At 34.0% G+C, this 19347-nt stretch overlaps 1 protein-coding gene across 1 annotated transcript in view; it reads left to right on the top strand.

Moving 5' to 3' along the window:
• The first annotated feature begins 1471 nt into the window (after positions 1-1471).
• Positions 1472-19347, top strand: part of LOC109092793 (heterogeneous nuclear ribonucleoprotein L-like) — a 33375-nt gene continuing 15499 nt past the window's right edge. The window contains exons 1-2 of the mRNA XM_042734705.1: positions 1472-1990; positions 16641-16759. Of these exons, the coding sequence (XP_042590639.1) occupies positions 1817-1990; positions 16641-16759 (293 nt within the window). The 5' untranslated portion in view covers positions 1472-1816. The remainder of the gene's footprint in view (positions 1991-16640; positions 16760-19347) is intronic.

Here is a 19347-nt window from a genome sequence, read left to right on the forward strand (position 1 = left end):
ATGACAACATTATCATTTTGGGGTGGAGTAACCCTTTAAAGAGTCTTTCATTATTTGATCTGGATGGTTCATATGAGCTTGAATCTAAAGTTTGTAGTGTTGTTATTAGTTTCCTTTCTGGTGAAGTGAATGTAAACCATGTATCCGCTCATGTGCCATACTCTGTCAGTGCTCTATTTAGCAGTTATCTGAACTGAACTGTGGGTATTTTACCCTGCATCAGACTTTGGACTGGTTTCACTTCACGATCTAAACGTTAAACTGAAATAACTGGCCTGTATCTGTCGATTACAGGAAAGACACGGCACCACACGAGATGTTTGCTCAAGAGCTCCTCGGCTATTTCAGGGAGAATATTTTTAAGGTCTTCTCGAGCGTTCGCACACATGATATATTCTGACATGACTGTGAAGACGAGGATGTTTGATGTGAAAATGGAAACGTGCTTCAGTGCTCTTAAAGTTGGTTTGCTGTGTGTATCATATAGAATCTGTCTATAAACACACACACACACACTCCTGCGAAGCAGAGGCGTTGTGCAGCACACCTCTGTCCTAGATAGATCTCTGTGGTTTTCCAGGTTTAGCTGCTCTGTCTCTTGCCTCCTCTATAAACATGTTGAGACTCTAGAGAAGCACCTGCCGCTCCAGCGACTGCAAAACACTGTTTGATGCAAATTCACCGGTTTCCTCCCTAGTAAACAAAAGAAGACGAGAGACGACTGCTCAGAGATCACACAGCAGCGTTCGGCTCTCCAGACCTCATTATCAGGGTCTGTGTTTGGCAGGATTTATGGGATGCATCTCATACGGGCCGTAATTGCTGCTGAAGACTGAGTTCTTCTCAAAGAGCTTCTGATGCTCCTGCGAGAACCACAGATGCATCTTCAGCTCGGCTCCAACACTTCAAGAACCACAGACGTCTGGACCTGAGCAGACAGAAGAGAAGATCCAAGAGAAGAGTGTGAATCTGATTATCCATCCATCATCTATCTATCTATCTATCTATCTATCTATCTATCTATCTATCTATCTATCTATCTATCTATCTATCTATCTATCTATCTATCTATCTATCTATCTATCTATCTATCTATCTATCTATCTATCGATCTATCTATCTATCACATGTTTAATGCAGTGTTTTATTCCCGCTCTGTGTTGTATGTCTCTGACACATATGGAGGCTCTGTCTGAATGTGATCCTGTCTTCAGACAGATTTAACTGAGTCAAAGTCCACATGATTTCACTTCCTTATATTTGACCCATATTCTAATATTTCAGTTTCTCCAGTTCATCCTCTCGCTGCTAAAATATTCAGATTTATTTGAGCTTTTAATGAAGACTATATTTTTTGTCTCTGTTGATGAACAGCAACACTGTTAACAGAATCATAATAATGTCGAATCATAATTTATATTTTACATCTAATTTATATTTTATATTTTACATCAAGTTAATTCCTTTGTGAAGGACACTATTATTTGTCTGAACAGCGCTTCACAGTATTACAAAGTAACTCTCACGCAAAGTTGTTCAAAGTGATTATTATAATTATCTTTAATGTAACACCGTGTTTTTTACGCATGCCCCGCTCTCAGCCAATCAATGCCGCCGCGCAGCCTTCACTCAGACACCGCAGCCAATCAAAACGCGGCGTGACGTCAGAGCCGCAGTGAGCGAGGATCGAGGGCGTGAGAGCTGTTGCCGGATGAGAGATCAGAGCAGCACATGAGCGCGCCTTCGTGCGTGTGTGCTCCTTCCACATCGTCTTCATCATCCTCCGACTGCTGATTGATTGATAGATTGATACATCATGTCCACGCCGGAGGAGTACGAGCGCGCGCCCAAGCGCATGAAGGTGTCCGCGGAGGATGAGGAGGAGCTGGAGGAAGGCGAGGAGTCAGACTCAGCATCCGCGGGGCTCCTGGGTGACGATGAGGAGGATGAAGGACAGAGCAGAGCGCGCTGGAGCTCCGCGGAGAGGAAGGTCAGAGCCGCATCACTCTCAATACTGGAGCATCAGCATCATCTGACCACGCAGAGAACACACACACACACACACACACACACACACACACACACACACACACACACACATATATATATAATCATAGCGCTGGACTGACATGACACGCGTTTAATGCATGATGCCACAACACTGCAAAGAGAAAAATAAAAAAAGAGGGAGAGCGAGCCAGAAGGATGATAAACAGGAACAGTGCCGTTCAGTTCAATGATATATCTGTGACCCTGGAGCACACAACCAGTCATAAGGGTCAGTTTTTTGAAATTGAGATTCATACATTATCTGAAAGCTGAATAAATAAATAATCTCTCCATTGATGTGTGGTTTGTTAGGAGGACAATATTTGGCCGAGATACAACTATTTGAAAATCTGGAATCTGAGGGAGCAAAAAAATCTTAATATTGAGAAAATCATCTTTAAAGTTGTTCAAATGAAGTTCTTAGCAATGCATATTACTAATCAAATATTACATTTTGATATATTTACGGTAGGACATTTACTAAATATCTTCATGGAACATGATCTTAATATCCTAATGATTTTTGGCATAAAAGAGAAATGTATAATTGTGACTCATACAATATATTGTTGTCTATAGCTACAAATATACCTGTGCTACTTATGACTGCTTTTGTGCTCCAGGGACACACACACACACACACACACACACATACATATGAATATATATATATATATTCATATTTATAGCGCTGGACTGACATGACGCATGTTTAATGCATACCAAGACACTGCAAAGAGAAAAAGAAAAGAGGAATCAAGAGAGGGAGCCATAAAGATAATAAACAGGAACAGTGCTGATCAGTTTAATGATATAAATAAGATTGAAGAAAAAATGAGATCAGAAATCATTCACCACGAAACACCATGGTACTGGTTGAGGTATGACCATACTGTGGCTGAAGTGTCATGTTAGTCTAAGCTCTTCCTCAAGAGGTCTGCTGCTCGTTGCTTCAGTGTGAATGTAGTTATATAGAGAAGTAAACAGCAGGAAATATATCGTAATTGTAAATAGATAGGAACAAAATAGATTGAGTGTAGTAATCTTTTTCTATTAAAACATATAAAAAGGTTTATGAAAAAAAAACTTATCTGTGATCAGCATAGTCACTCTGTTGAGTCAAATTTTATTAAATTAATTTACATTCAGGATAACAGTGTTCACTCTACGTGTAAAGTAAGGATGAATTTATAATTTGCAGTTGACCTATTTTAACTTATTAGTGCATGTTCCTGGTCTAATGGTGCATGTGAAAATCAACAGTACAAATAATCAAAATAATTATTTTTGTTAAATTAAATTAATACAGGGAAGAATTATATTTAATAATTTTTTATGCATATGCATAAACAGTCATCTTTTTTCTACTAAAATATTTATGAAAAATACCATTTCTGTGAACAACAGGCACATTGAGTTTTGTCAGAATTTTAATGAATTCATTTACATACAAGCTAACAGTGTTAACTCTACATCTAAAGCATGAATTTATCTTTTATAATTAACACCTTTTAACTCATTAGTATGTTTTGCATGCAGAGATCATAGTTATGTCATAAAAACAGGAGCATCAAATGCATTTTTTTTAATTAAATGAACACAAAAAAATATATTTAATCATTTTCATTTACATGCATAAACAGTAATCTGTTTTTTAATAATATAAAACATTCATGCAAAGTACCAGATTGGTGAACAAATCAGAAACACACTGAATCAGAGATCCGTCAGATTTTAATGCATCAGAGAATTAATTTATTGCACATACAAGTGTGTGCATGGTAAACAGACCATTTAGTACTATGGTATATATCAAAGTACCATGGTAGTATTGTGGTGCTTTTTTGTTCGTTTCTTCTACCAAACTGATCGTTTTATTTCTAGTGTGTTCCCAAATTAGGCAGCATTTGATGCATGGGATTTAGAAAAATGCTGTGTATGTAGGTAAGTGCGTTGGATGGGATATGAATATAGTAATCGTTGGGGCGGTCTAACGTAGTTTACACTTTTTACTAAAATAAAAAGTGACCTCATGCCAGTACCATGGTAATGTGTGGTAAATACATCTGTTTTTAAACATATAGTCTTTATTTTTATCATCTGAATACAATGACACCGTTCCTGTTTATGATCTTTATGGTTTTCTTTTCTTTTGATTCCTCTTTTCTTTTGGCATCATGTACTAAATGCATATAAATCCAGATCTGTGAATATGAATCAAGCAGAAATAAAAATGTCCATCAAAATACAAATGAAGAGAAGTCTCATATATGAAATGTTGCATATGAACACTATATGAATACTATATGTTTGTATCTCATAAAACGACGTGACATTATCTCTAAACATGGCAACACAAGAGCTGTCAGTCAGTACATGGAAACAAAGTAACTCCAATATTTTCTGGTAAATTAAAAAGTAATGCATTACTTTACTAGTAACTTGAAAAAGTAATCTGATTATGTAAGTCACATTACTTGTTATGCATTTGAACCCAACATTGGTTCTGCATTACTACGTAATCAATCAAAAAATTAGGAAATTTAAACATGCTCAAGCATGTGATCAAGTCTGTTTTATTAATATAGCAATTTTCACAAAACACATAATTTCAAAGCAGCTTTATAGAAAATCAGATTAGAGCTGGACAATAAAATAGTTACATTTGCGACGATATAAACGATCAAGCAGTTGAGATTTGCTGTATAGTATATATTGAGATGGACTGACCAATGGAGTGACCTATGATCACTGCACACACACATCTGAAGTGCATCTGATTGACTCAGAGCCGATCCCATGATCCATCAGTGCTTTGGAAACACGTCTTCTGATTCATCCGGTCACTCTATGACTGGACGTCCAGCTCAGTTCCTCTTCTCCTGCTAAATTGTGTCTCTAGACATCAAATGGATTATTTTTGTATAAAGCAGGACTGTCAGAGTCACTATAAAGCGAGTGACATCAGGTCGTCTGAACGGTGTGTGTTCACAGAGGAAGGCAAGGCAAGCCAAGTTGATGACCATGTGACATTTTTAGAAACTAGACAGCGGTTACCATAAATGGAGTCAGAGAGCAGATAATTGCACACGGAGCGTTTAAAGTGAGCATGAATTTATCATTCATAACTGATCTATTTTAAATTACTAGTACATGTTCCTGGTTTTGCATGTGAAAAATTATGTTTTATCAACAAGGTTTGGGAGGAGCACGATCAGATAATCAACCAATTTGGCACAGGTGCAACTCGTTTAGCTAACCATCTTAACTAGCACAATAGGTGTGTTTATCAACCAACTACCTACCACTAAAGTATTAATCTCACTCCTAATCTATTTTTTCCCCACATTAGGGATAGGGGAAGTTCTTTGGGTTCGGGCTATATTCCGGGCCTGGAGCCCTCCCCCAGGACAGCACGCCAAAACATGCTTACTATTTGCTATCAGATTAGATGTAAGGGTGAACTCGTGAATGTAGTAAAAATAATCAAAAGCACGTTTTTTAAATAAATGAACATGGAAGAATTGTATTTCATCATTTTCATTTATTTGCATAAAAAGTAATCTACTTTTTACTAAAACACATCTGTGAACATTGAATCAGAGTTTGTTCAGAATTTTAATGAATTAATTTATGTACAAGATAACAGTGTTCACTCTGCATCTAAAGTAATAATGAATTTATCACTTATAATGGACCCTTTTACCTTCTTAGTACATTTTGCATGTAAAAATCATAGTTAACATAGTAAAAATAATCAAAAGCATGTTTTCTAATTAAATGAACACAAAGGATGATATTTTATCATTTTCATTTATAAGCATATACAATAAATACAGTAGTTATTTATGCAATGCCAGATCTGTGAACAGCGACACAAACATGTTGTTGAATCAGAGATTCATCAGAATTGTAAGAAGTCAGAGAATCAGTTTATTGTATATGCTTAATTTGACATCGTTTCATATTGACTTTAATACGATGTCTAGAAACAGTGCAGTTATTTTTCATGCAGCAGCTCATTCAGTCACTGTGAGTGTGTTCACAGTCCAGACGCTCAGAAAGAGACAGACAGAATGGCTTCAGTGTTTTGCCCGGAGCGAATTGCTCAGCTCTGAGGAAGCGTTCCTCTTGAACAGTCCTGATGATTTGAATACTAAATGGCTTTTATTGGCTGGTTTAACTGTCTGATCTGAGCGATGATTGCACATGTACCTTCAGCTCCTCTGATAGCGGCCGTGTGTGTTTGTGGAGCAGATATTGTTTCCCGTGGGGTTTATTGATATCTGCAGGCGCTCGGGGAATCGCTGCCATTGGCACGTTACCTTTTACTGCCAGAGATACGCGGGGCACGACAATGAAATCAAACGCGCTCGGGTGGGCGGCGGCGGAGCGTGAGACGCTTTAATAGCACGTGGGTGAGAATGATACCAGATCCTTTTGGAATCAGTTTGCATTCATAATCTGCCCTCTTTTCATGTGTATGCAAACAGTCTCTCAGCCGGAGAGTCTCGGGTCAGCGGCAGGGGTTCTGGGCGGGTTTCGATGAATGACATGTGCTGCTGTAACACTGAGTTTAAGACAAGATGCTACAGGCAAAAACATTCTTTTTAATGCACTGGAGATTTTGGTTTGTTTAGTTACCATTTTGAAAACAACTGAATAGAAAACATCCAGAATACACATTTAAGTGTTTCGTTTTTGCACTTTATGTATTTGCGCCTATAGAGTTTAATTTCAATGCATATCTTTAAACGTTTTCTCCTGCACTTTAGCAGCACCTACATACACCAAAATTTACAGTTTTATTCCTGTCTATATTCTGAAGGTTTTTACTGGGGGGTTTGTGAATATATCATTCACACTGATTTATATAAAATAAAATCCTAAAAACATGGTGAAAATGTATTTTTTCTGTCTGTTGACAGTATTTTCTGATGTACAGAGTGATAAAAAGAGAAATCCAAAATCCCCTTAGTAAAAACCTTCAGAATATAGAGAGGAATAAAACTGTAAAGTTTGGTGTATGTGAGTGCTGCTGAATTGGAAGAAAAACTCTTTAAAGATACGGATTGGAATTGAAATCTAGAGACGCAAATAGATGCAAAACCAGTGTTTTTTTCATGCACTGGTCTTATGAATTTGAAAAATGTATTTTTTTTGTCTGTGACAGCATTTTCTACAGAGCCCCGACATGACATAAAAACTAAATAAAAACGATTACTATGTGTTTTTCGATTTGCTAAATCGGGCGCACGATTTCCTAATTTACTTCTCGATTTATAAATCATGTGCACGATTTAGCAAATTAAGGGAACAAATTAGTAAATTGTGTGCATGATTTAGCCTACTATTTTTTTCCTGCATGCCATGTGCGGGGCTCTGTAATTTTCTGATTTATGCAGTGTTAAAAAGAGAAATCCATAATCCTTTCAGTAATAACCTTTGTCTAATATGTCAACAAAATCAAACAAGAATTTCAAACCTGACTTTTATACAATTTTCAGATTTATCTTCTGAAAATTTATGCAAGTTATAGCAGATTATATTGCATATTTAAATTTAGCGTTCAAGAAAACTTGCAATGCAAAACAATTTGTTCAATTTACTGTGAATAATCAACTGGTGAAAATATGCTGATACCTGTTAGAATTCACCTCTAATTTCTTGCCTTAAACGATGAATTCACTGAAAATAAAACCTAAATCTTCACTGATGTACCTTCATATTGTTCCAAACCCGTGAGGCTTTCTTTGGTCATTGTACAGAAGAGAGAAGCTCTCTCCTCAAAGATCAGCGTGTTCTTTTATATTCAGCAGAAGAAAGAAAGTCCTACAGGTTTGGAGCGAGTAAATGATGACAGCATGTTCATTTCTGGGTGAATTACTCCTTTAATTGGTGCTGAAAGCGCTCCTGAAGTCTTTGAGCGTTGACATTCTCATTAATGTCTTTAATACGGTGGATCTGTTGTGTGTCTGGAGGATTCAGATGTAAGTGAGTTTGTCTCAGGAATGATTGTAAACCAAGCAAATGTTTTGCGCTGATAGTATGTCGATTGAATGGTTTACGCTGTAGCGGCGAGCTCACTGATTCTGTTTTCTGCTGTTGATTCTCACCAGAATAGTCTGTTACACAATCCTGTGGTGTGTAGTTCTCTTTGGATGACATTGCATGTAATTTCCTGTTCGTGCTGCTGCTCTGTCGTCGTTTCTGTCATTGGTTGCAGAGGAAACATGATGCTATCAGTGTATCAGCAGCCACGCAGGTGTTTTTAGGGTGTGAACACTTCCTAAGTTAAATTATGCTTATTTAATTATACGTATTACTTACCAACTGATAGGAGACAAGACAATATTCTTAATTTTTTAATTTCAAATTGTAAAAAAAAAGTATCTTTTTTTATCATAAATTTATGTAATTTTATATTTATATATACTTAAATATTTATTTAATTATATATGAGTATGTATTATAATAAAACAACCAAATGCTGTGTTATAATAAAACATTTTTTTTTTTTTTTTAAACGTGTATAAAAAAAAATTATATATATATATAATGTGTATATATTATATATATATATATATATATAATATATATATATATATATATATATATATATATATACAGTACAGGTCAAAAGTTTGGAAACATTACTAGTTTTTTAATGTTTTTTGAAAGAAGTCTCTTCTGCTCATCAAGCCTGCATTTATTTGATCAAAAAATACAGAAAAAAAATTTATATTGTGAGATATTATTTACAATTTAAAAATAATTGTATTTTTAAATGTATTATACTTTAAATTATCATTTATTTCTTGAATGCAAAGCTGAATTTTTAGGATCATTATCACATGATCCTTTAGAAATCATTCTAATATGATGATTCATTATCAAAGTTGAAAACAGTTCTGCTGCTTAATATTTTTTCAGAACATGTGATACTTTTTTAGGATACTTTGATGAATAAAAAGTAGAAAAAAAAAAAAAAAAAGAAGCTGTGTTTTTAAAAATATTTTGTAATAACAATATATACTACTGGTCAGTAATTTGGGGTCAGTAATTTTTTTGTTCTTTCTTCCTTTTTTTTAAATAAAATCAATACTTTTATTCAGCAAGGATGTGTTAAATTGATAAAAAAGTGATAGTAAAGAAAATATATTATTAGAATATATATTTATTAGTTTTTTTTTTTCATTTTGAATAAATGCAGTTCTTTTTAACCTTTTATTCATCAAATATATTAGACAGCAGAACTGTTTCCAACACTCATAATAAATCAGAATATTAGAATGATTTCTAAATGATCATGTGATAGACTGGATGTTACATGTGACACTGAAGGCTGGGGTAATGATGCTGAAAATTCAGCTTTGCATCACAGGAATAAATTATTTTTTTTAAAGTATATTCAAATAGAAAACTAATTATTTTAAGTTGTAATAATATTTCACAATATTACTGTTTTTTCTGTATTTTTGATCAAATAAATGCAGGCTTGATGAGCAGAAGAGACTTCTTTCAAAAATATTAAAAATAGTAATGTTTCCAAACTTTTGGTCTGTACTGTATATATATATATATATATACATACATACATACATAATTTGTTTTATTATTGTACATATATATAAATATATATACACAATATTTTACACACTATACACACACACACTAATAAATGAACATACATAATGACCTTTGAATTCCCCATTCTAAATATATGTCAGTCATGGAAAAATCCTGATTTGTGGATTTTTATCAGTGTTTATTTAGATATGTTTGTGATCTCATGTGAACTGAAGATGTGTGATTATAAGAGCAGTCTCTGTCACTCTGCAGCTCATGAGCTGATTCCTGCTACTGAAGACCGTGTCTAGTGCGACTGATCTGTGCTGCACGGATGTTTCCAGATGAAACTCTCCTGCGCAGTGTTAAAGGCTCTGGTAGAGCTTATGTGGAGATGATTTGAGCAGGTCAGGATCAGACGTGTGTGTCGGCCGTGAGCTGCATCATGCTGTGAGTCTCATGAGGAGCGACGAGCGATCAGACGCTGAAGCCACGAGGCTCGGGGACGCGTTTCAGAGCTTAAACACACACTCACTGTCTGCAAACGAGCGTCCCTCAGGTGATGAATGCCAGCGTTACTAGACACGAGTGCAACGGTCTGTAAATCAGGAAGTAATGCAGGAAGTATTATTAATCACTGCCAAAGAGGATACTGAGCAGTCATTGGTTGACTGAAAATAACAGACACACACACAAAACACAAAAACTGGGCGTGCTTTTAAAATAAAAAGACATCTAAAAAAGTTGTTCCTCCTTTTTCTTTCCTTCTTATGATAACATTATCTTTTAATAATAAAAATATAAAAATAAAATATTTTTCTTTACTACTTTCTTATAACAAAATAAAATGTCTTATAATAATACAAAATATAAAATGCATTTCCTACTTTCTCAGAACTAGAAAGAAATGTTATTTGCCTGTTATCACACAATTTAAAAATAATTCAGTGCTTTTCTTGTTATGATCAAATCAAGTGTTAAACCTCATATAGAGTGTGTGTGAGTGTGTGTTGAGATAATGTCCAGTCTGCTTGTGTTCAGTCGTTCGGTCACGAGAATATGCTATTTGTGTCCTTGCATTTGAAATGTCACCCGAAACAATTAATTTGTCCAGTTTGTGTAATTCAATCGTGTATGATGACATTAGATGCAGCTGCAGCAGTGACCCGGCCGCATCTCGCGCTCATTTCCCGCAGATTCACTGCTATTTTTAAAGCAAGACACGGCGTCTAAAGACGAGAGGCTCGTTTGTCTGCCTGATTAACCTGTTTATGCATTCATTTAATTAAAGTCAGATGGCTCATACAGAATCATTTAGCCTATACAGGAATAATCAAACATCTGAGCATTTGTTGCTGAGATTCAGCACTTTTCCAGAACAAACAAAGTCATGTGCGAATATTTAAACTAGATTATTGTTGTGAATAAATACAGAAACAGATAAAGTACATCCTTTATTTAATGATTGTCTAGCGTTATTTCAGTTGCTGCTTCATTCACGTTCTCAACTGTTCAGTTTGAGTGATTTCTGAAGAATCGCAACACTATTAAGAGTGTCATTTTATTTGTTTGTTGGTTGCATATTGAATGTGTGTTTGTTGTAGTCATTTACGGTATAACGGTACCCATGATACAATACCGTACGGTGGCCGAGAAGGGCAAAACAGATTACAATTATGAAAACAAAATAACAAATTACAAACGCAAATGCAAATATAACAATTCAGAAAACACACAAAAAAATTCAGAAAACATTATAACAAATCAAAAAACACAACGACAAATCGGACAAACCGGAAGAGGTAGGTATAGTTTGAGACAGCGCCATTGGTTTGGGATTACTCATCGCTGACTGGACGAGACATCTGTCAATCAAAGTTAATAATAATTAATCAATAATTAATCCCACCTTTTGCCGAACTTTTTTTTCTTCTCCCTTTTCAAATCTTGTATCACATTGTTAAGGCATTTGTTTTCAATAAAAATTAAGAAAATAATCAGAAGGGTGAAAATAAAGTATAGGGTAGGTGAATGGAGGGCTTTATTGTACCAATAAGGTAGAAGGTGAATTAAAATTATAATTTACATTCAATATGTTATTATTGCATACTGTTTATAATGTACTACAATACTGAAGTGCAGATAACTGCCACTGTTTGCAACAAGTAGTATAAATAGCAGAAAATCCTGCTATTTTAACATAGTGTAAATAGGTATTTGCACTTCGTGTAAATATCATATTGCTAAAAATACTGCTATTTTCACTTAGTGTAAACAAAATCCATTGCTAACACGTTATTTGAAAAGGGAGAAAAAAAAGTTCGGCATAAGGTGGGGCTTAACCATCTGCACCACTGGAGCTGACAAAATACTGATCCCAAAATACCAATAAGTCAGGTAATTTGCACAAAGTGTAAATAGACATTCGGTATGTTTTATTCCATAGTAAGCGCAATTCATACAATACATTTAAACCGAGCTACTTTAAGACCATCTCTGAACTTTCTACCACGACTCTGCTGTTTTTCAAACGGTTATTTCTGTATACGGTGATTGACAGATGTCTCGTCCAGTCAGCGGTGAGTAATCCCAAACCAAACTATACCTACCTCTTCCGGTTTGTCCGATTTGTCGTTGTGTTTTCTGACTTGTTATTTTGTTTTAGAATTTGTCATTGTGTTTTTTGATTTGTTATAATGTTTTCTGAATTTTTGTTGTGTTTTCTGAATTGTTATTTTGTTTTTTAGATTTGCATTTGCGTTTGTAATTTGTTATTTTGTTTTCATAATTGAAATCGGTTTTGCTCTTCTCGGCCACGATATTTTGCGTTACAGATTACCTACACATGACTAGCTCTGACACAGATACACAGAAACATCAGTATTATTTTGAGGATTTGTGCAGTATTTGTACTGTTATGTAATCACATTCTGAAGAAGAAACAGCACTTTTTACTCCTTACTAAATTTATTTTGATGTGAGAAGTGCTTGTTGTGTTTTCTCATGTTGTTGTTTTTGGTGTGAAACTCGTTTGTGTCACTAGAATGTTTTGTGTTCTGATGTGCTGTGTTTTAACCGGTGTTTTCTGTAAACATGCACTGCAGACGAATGTTTTTGACCTGGGTTTGTTTTGTGTCTGGCGTAGAGGCTCGTCTGTCTGACTGATTAACCTGTTTATGCATTTGTTTAATTAAAGTCAGATGTGTGATATCAGTGTGATCCCAACAGGATGTCCTGAGACAGAATCACACAAACAACTAAACCACCTACGTTTGAGCAGGGGTGTGAATACTTATGCTTGATCACTGTACTTAAGTGTCATTTTAGGTTATTTTAGTCGATTCATTCTTTACTCAAATGCAGTTTCAGCTAAATATATGCACTCTTAATCACTGTATTTAAAACCGTTTTTTAACTTCTTCATTTCAACATGAGAAATGCTTTTGTGATTTAATTGTTGTTTTCTGTAAACATGCAATCTAGATTAATGCTTCTGAATTCTGCGCTCTTACATTTAGTTTTAAGTCTGTCTGACAAAAGAGATTTTTATTCAATTCATTCACTTTCTATTGAAAAAATGATTCAAACACTCCTTTCTTCTTTTTGGGAGGTTATCTTTAATATTTCAGTACAATTTAAAATGCACTTTAATAAAGTAAATTTTTCCTCAATATATTAATATATTTCAGCTTTTTGATTATATTTACTATTAATTATTATTAATACAATTTAATATTGCATTTTCTATTATTATTTTTACATTTTTATATTGTGTATTATATTATTAAATAAGATTTTTGAGAGGTTGTTTGTTTTATAATACTTAAGTACAATTTAAATTAGTATTTTTTTATAACTTTCACTCAAGTATGTTTAATATTAATTATTATTGATTGAATATTATTTTTTTAATATTGTGCATTATGAATATTGCTAAATATTCATTTTGAGAGGTTACTTTTTTAATGCTTAAGTATAGTTTTAAGTGCTTTTTTTTGTGCTTTTTGGCCAGATTTTTTATATGTTAATAGATAAATGTGCTCTATAATCACAGACGTGCAGATGACACAGTTTGTCTGTGTTCTCACCTCATTCTGGAAGGTGAGACGGTGTTAAACTCATGCTGAGAGACTGAAAGCAGCTGAAAGAGGAAGAAAAACTGAAATGATCCAGACAGACTGCTCTATATGAGGACAGACAGGTGTGTGTTTATCTCGGTCCTTTTTTAGATGATGATTTGATGGAATCAGCCGGACATTCTTCATGATTTCATGCTGAGCGTGAGACTGAAGGTGTTTTTCTGCTGTTGGCTTGAGATGGCAGTGCTGTTATGACAGTTCACACCGTTTGTCTGTTGATCTCTGTGGTCGACAAACAATCAGGAGTTTTGCAAAGCAGAAAATGGAAAAAGAATTTGATGCTTGCAAAATAAGAGCACCGTGCTGCTGATGCATGTGTGGTTTTACGTGTGTTCAACAAGGGAAGACAAATGCTTCACTTCATTTGATTTTTCTAGATGCACCTTTACTGTTGATTTGTTATTAAGCTAAAAAGTGATTCAAGTGAAAATTAATAGAGAAAATTAAAATGATATATTTTATAAATAAACAGCTAATAGGCAGTGCTAGTATTGACACAGTATGATTTGATTGACATATGTTCCCATCTCTACATCTGTGATGTACTCAAAAACCTTGCACTGAGATAAATATAAAATCTTGTGCACCACTTGAACCTCCTTAATGTTTTTAAAATGCAGTGTTTCAGTCATCAGACCTTTTTCAGGCATACAACATACAAAAGAAGTCCACAAATATAACAATACAACTCCTGTACCACAACACCTGGAGACGCTTTCATTCACCCTGATCTTAGATGTTAGAAAATGTTCAGAAAGGTTTTAAGTGATCTTTTAATTGCCACTGACTTAAATGTGAATGTGCTGTGCTGGTACTTTTAGATTTAAGTGCTGCATTCGACACAGTTGACCATCATGTTATTCTTCCTCTTGCTTTGAATTGTATCAGAAACAAAAGTTTCTGGGTTATTGTAGGAGAATACACTTGGGCATTGTTCTCCTGACTTGTGGTGTCCCACAGGGCTCTGTTTTGGGCACTATATTGTTTTTTTTCACATGCTTCCCTTTTGTTCTATATCTGAACAACGCTTGTATTATCATAGTTATATGGATGATACACAAATTTATCTGCTTAGTAATTACTATTAGAACTACACCAAAAGCACATATTTTTAAGTCAAAGATTTTTAGGTCAAAAATTGTTAAATATTATTAGAATTTAAAACAGCTGTTTTCTATGTGAATCTCTGTTAAAGTGTAATTTATTTCTGTGATGCACAGCTGTATTTTCAGCATCATTACTCCAGTCTTCAGTGTCACATGATCTTCAGAAATCATTCTAATATGATGATTTTCTGCTCAAGAAACATTTCTGATTATTATCAATGTTGAACACAGTTGTGCTGCACAATATTTCTGTGGAAACTGTGATGCATTTTATTTTCCAGGATTCACAGATGAACAGAAAGATCAAAAGAACAGCATTTATTTAAAATATAAATCTTTTGTAGCATTAGAAATGTCTTTACTTTACTTTAGATCAATTTAATGCGTCCTTGATGAATAAAAGTATTATTCATTTCTTTTAAAAAACGTACAGTACGTGCAGTAGGATCAGACAGACAGGCGGTGATGAGATGATTGACAGGCGCCGCTGCATCAGGACCGTCATACTGATGTTCTCCTCTATCAGATATGAATATGACCGTGTTTCTCCCATGATCCCTGTCCTCTCCTGTGGTGAATGTGTGGTGGGCAGCAGCTCTAATGCCACTGCGGTTTCATCCTCACATCACAGCAGGATATCCTTCATCTGTCTCTTCCTCGCAGGCTGTTCTCTTGTCTGAATGTGTTCAGTCACTGTTCTCCAAATGAACTTGTTCAGCTGTGAGAGAAACCCACTGTGAATGGAGATAACCAGACAGTATCATGGTGTTCTGTCAAGAGCTGTAGCGTGTAAATACTGCGGTACATGAATATGGTAATCGTTCTGTACAGTAAAATTTGACTCAGACTGTCAGAATGATGGTTTAGAGCAGAGGTTCAGATATTTTAATTGAGGTCTTTCTGAACATTCATGTTCTCTGATGTTGGTTAATGCAGGTAAACAATAAAGTATTTTATTTTGATTGTTTTGATTATTTTAAAAGTATTGATTTACTTGTATATTTTTATGATTTAATTTTTATTAAGTGTTTTATTTTAATTATTTTATTTGACAGTTATCTATTTAATGTAACATTTTAGGATTATTACATTTTTGGAAACACTTTATTTTGATCGTCCAATTTAGACATTCTATATATATATATATATATCTCCTAACACTTTATCTTGATGGGTCCACAACATACTGACTGTGTGAAACTTTGCAAATATATGTCAGCTTATTCTGTTAACCCTAAACCTACCCTAACAGTCTACTCTGAGCGCTAGTAGACATGTAGTTTCGAATTAATGAGAAATAGTTGACATGTAGTTGCAAAGTTACTTATAGTTAGTAGAATGTCTAAAGTAGAAAATAAAGTGTAACCGAATTTTTAGTATGTTTTATTTTGTTTTTTTTGATCTTTTAAAATTGTTTATTTACTTTTACATTATTATGATTTTAAGTAATTTTTAGTTTTATTTTAATTATATTTATTTTATGATTTATTCAATTTAATTTGTGATTTTTAATTTGAAATTATTCATTTTTCATTTTTATGATTTAAGTCATTTTCATTTTTAAAACTATTTATTTTGTTTCATTTGACGAAATCAATGCTGGTTAATTCAGTGCGATGGTGGAATCTCCAGCCGTCTCGGGGTTTTCTGGGTCTTTGTGATTGAGTTCTTCTCATGACGCTGTGTTTCTGTCGTTAGTCGTAACAGCTAGTTCGGATGAAAGCTGCTGCTGAATGAATGGATGAATGAATATTGTGTTTTCTCTCTCTGTTCTCAGGACAGCGGCTCTGAGACGCACCGCATCGCTCCGTCTCCCGTCGTTCACGTGAGAGGTCTTTGTGAATCTGTGGTGGAGGCCGATCTGGTCGAGGCCTTGGAGAAATTCGGAAACATCTGGTAAAGTGATGCTTTCATTTGATCTGATTCATCAGAGGGATTCGTTTCAGCAGCCGAGAGATTCGTTTGGTGCTCTTCCCTCATAATGAATTTAACGAGTGTTTCATTCCTCAGACAAAGAGCTTCGTATGAAAGTCTCCGTCCACTGAATGATCGTTGTGTAAATGAAGCTTCAGAAGTTCCTGCGTTTGATTCTTTTCTGATGTTTACACTCACTGAAGCTCAGAGAGGATCAGGGGAACACATGCGGGACGTTAGTGTGTGTTTGACCTCAGCTGTATCAGACAGACACGGATCAGATGCACAGGAACAGAAAGTGTGTGTGTGTGCGTGTGTGTGTGTGCGTGTGTGTGTGTGTGTGTGTGTGTGTGTGTGTGTGTGTGTGTGTGTGTGTGTGTGTGACACAAATGGAGGTCATATGAGTGTATTTATAGTCTGGTGAGCGAATCTCACTCCTTCAGTTCAGTTAAACGATTCCTTCATGAATTCATTTGAAGATTTATTGTTAGTTGTATTCATATCTGATGCTGTTTTTGTTTATTGTTCAAATTAAGTGATGCCCTGAAACTAATTTCTGACTAATTTTTAGCTGAAAGCCAAAACTGAAACCAAAAAGTAAAGTTTATTTTATAATCAATTAATCAAATGCATTTAATAATCAACACTCAAATAAAAACTGAGCTTTATATAATAATTTAAATTACCGCACATAAAGGAATTTTTAAGTCAGTCAGTGAAATTTTAGCATCATTGAGATACTATTATAGTTTTTGTTGTTATTTAAAATTTTATTTCTGTATTTTCTGTTTTAATTTTGGTTAAAGCTTTAGTAATTTTGTTACTAAATTAAGTTAATATTTTTTTAATTTATTTATTTTTTATTTAGTTTTAGTTATTTTAGTGCATCAGGTTAGGGTTTAGTTTTATATCAGTTAAAGTTTGTTTCATTTCAGGTATTTTTTATGGTTTTAGTTCTGTATTATTATATGAGAAATGTTGCCTTGGCAACTAGCTGAAATAAAATTAGTTTGTTAATGTTTTATCTTATTTCAGATAATGTTTCATTTTATTTCAAGTATTTTAATGGTTTTAGATATCAACTCTTGCAGTTTTTGTTAATATTTTGAATTAGATTTTTTATATTTTCTTTTTTTAGTTTAAATGTTTTATTTGTTTATTGTTTTTTTTTAATCTAATTAATTATATGGTGTGTCGATTAATTAATCTAATTAATCGCAAACTAAATTTGGCTGTGAAAATACCCACAAAAGTTTACAGATAGCAGCTTTAGAAAGAAATGTTTTATTTGATTCAACATAAAATTTATTAAACATAAACGTTTTGGCTACAATGGCCTAACATAAGCTATAGAACATAAAAGAAGATATAAGGCTAGTATCAGAAACATGTCAGTATTTTTTGTTCATGCAATGAAAGTCACTGGGAACCAAAACAACTTTATTACCAACAGTCTTCAAAATACCTTATTTTATGTTGTGCAAAAAACTACCCTTTTAATTTTTTTTAGTTATTAATTAATTTTTTAATAAATGAAATTATACTCTAAAGAATAAACTAACACTGCCAGCAGGTGGCGGTAAATGTCTTTATGAGTCATTCATTCATTTGATTTGTTTAAACGGCTGATTCATTCAGGAATGAAGTAAACGGTTCACTTTATGAATAGGCTTTTGAATCATTGATTCACACGATTCGTTCAAAACGTGGATTCATTCAGAAACTAAGAGACACACAGCAATTCTGCTTTGGTTTTTTAGGTAATCTATTCTTTGGAAAAATTGAGCAAAAGCACACAATATTGTGTTTAAAATATAACACAACATTAACGTCTTATTTACTGAACTGTTGTATAAAATCACATTTGCACTCTTTATATTTGGGACAAACAGCACTCGTGTGATACTGCTCTCCCTGAAGTGTGATATCGCTAATCGTGATATAAATATGAGACAAAAACTCATACAGGAGCATGTTTTGCCCCAATTTCTTGAATTTTAGTACATAACTGCATTTATGGAGTTGATGCCCTGCGTCATATTTATCAAAAATCAACTGTATGAAATGTAAGATGACGTACAGGTCTGGGGGCGGGGCCAGTGCATTAACTGCATTAAAATATTTTAATCACGTTATTTTTCAGAACTAATTAATTAATGCGTAAAACTGACAGCTCTAGTTTAAAATGATTTTTTTCATTTCATTTAATTTTTAATGGTTTCAGTTAATGATTATTATAGTTTTTGTTAATATTTTGAATTAAATTTTATTTCTGTTTTTCCTTTAAATTTTATTGTGCATTTTTTACAATTCATTTCAATTTGTATAGCACTTTTCCTGATACAAATCATTGCAAAGCAGCTTTACAGAAAACGTAAGTTTGTATTTTAAAGCTTCTGCGTTATATTTAGTAGAAGTTTATCAGTGGTGACTATGTCAAGTTGATGTCCATATGACAGAAATGTACAGTAAAAATCATGCAGTTAGTTAATGACGTAATCAAACAGGCAGTGAACACTATTAACAGCAATAATAATATGTTGCTATTACACTTACAGCAAACACTTATT

The sequence above is a fragment of the Cyprinus carpio genome, chromosome B11 (assembly GCF_018340385.1).
Source record: "Cyprinus carpio isolate SPL01 chromosome B11, ASM1834038v1, whole genome shotgun sequence".
Lineage (NCBI taxonomy): Eukaryota > Metazoa > Chordata > Actinopteri > Cypriniformes > Cyprinidae > Cyprinus > Cyprinus carpio.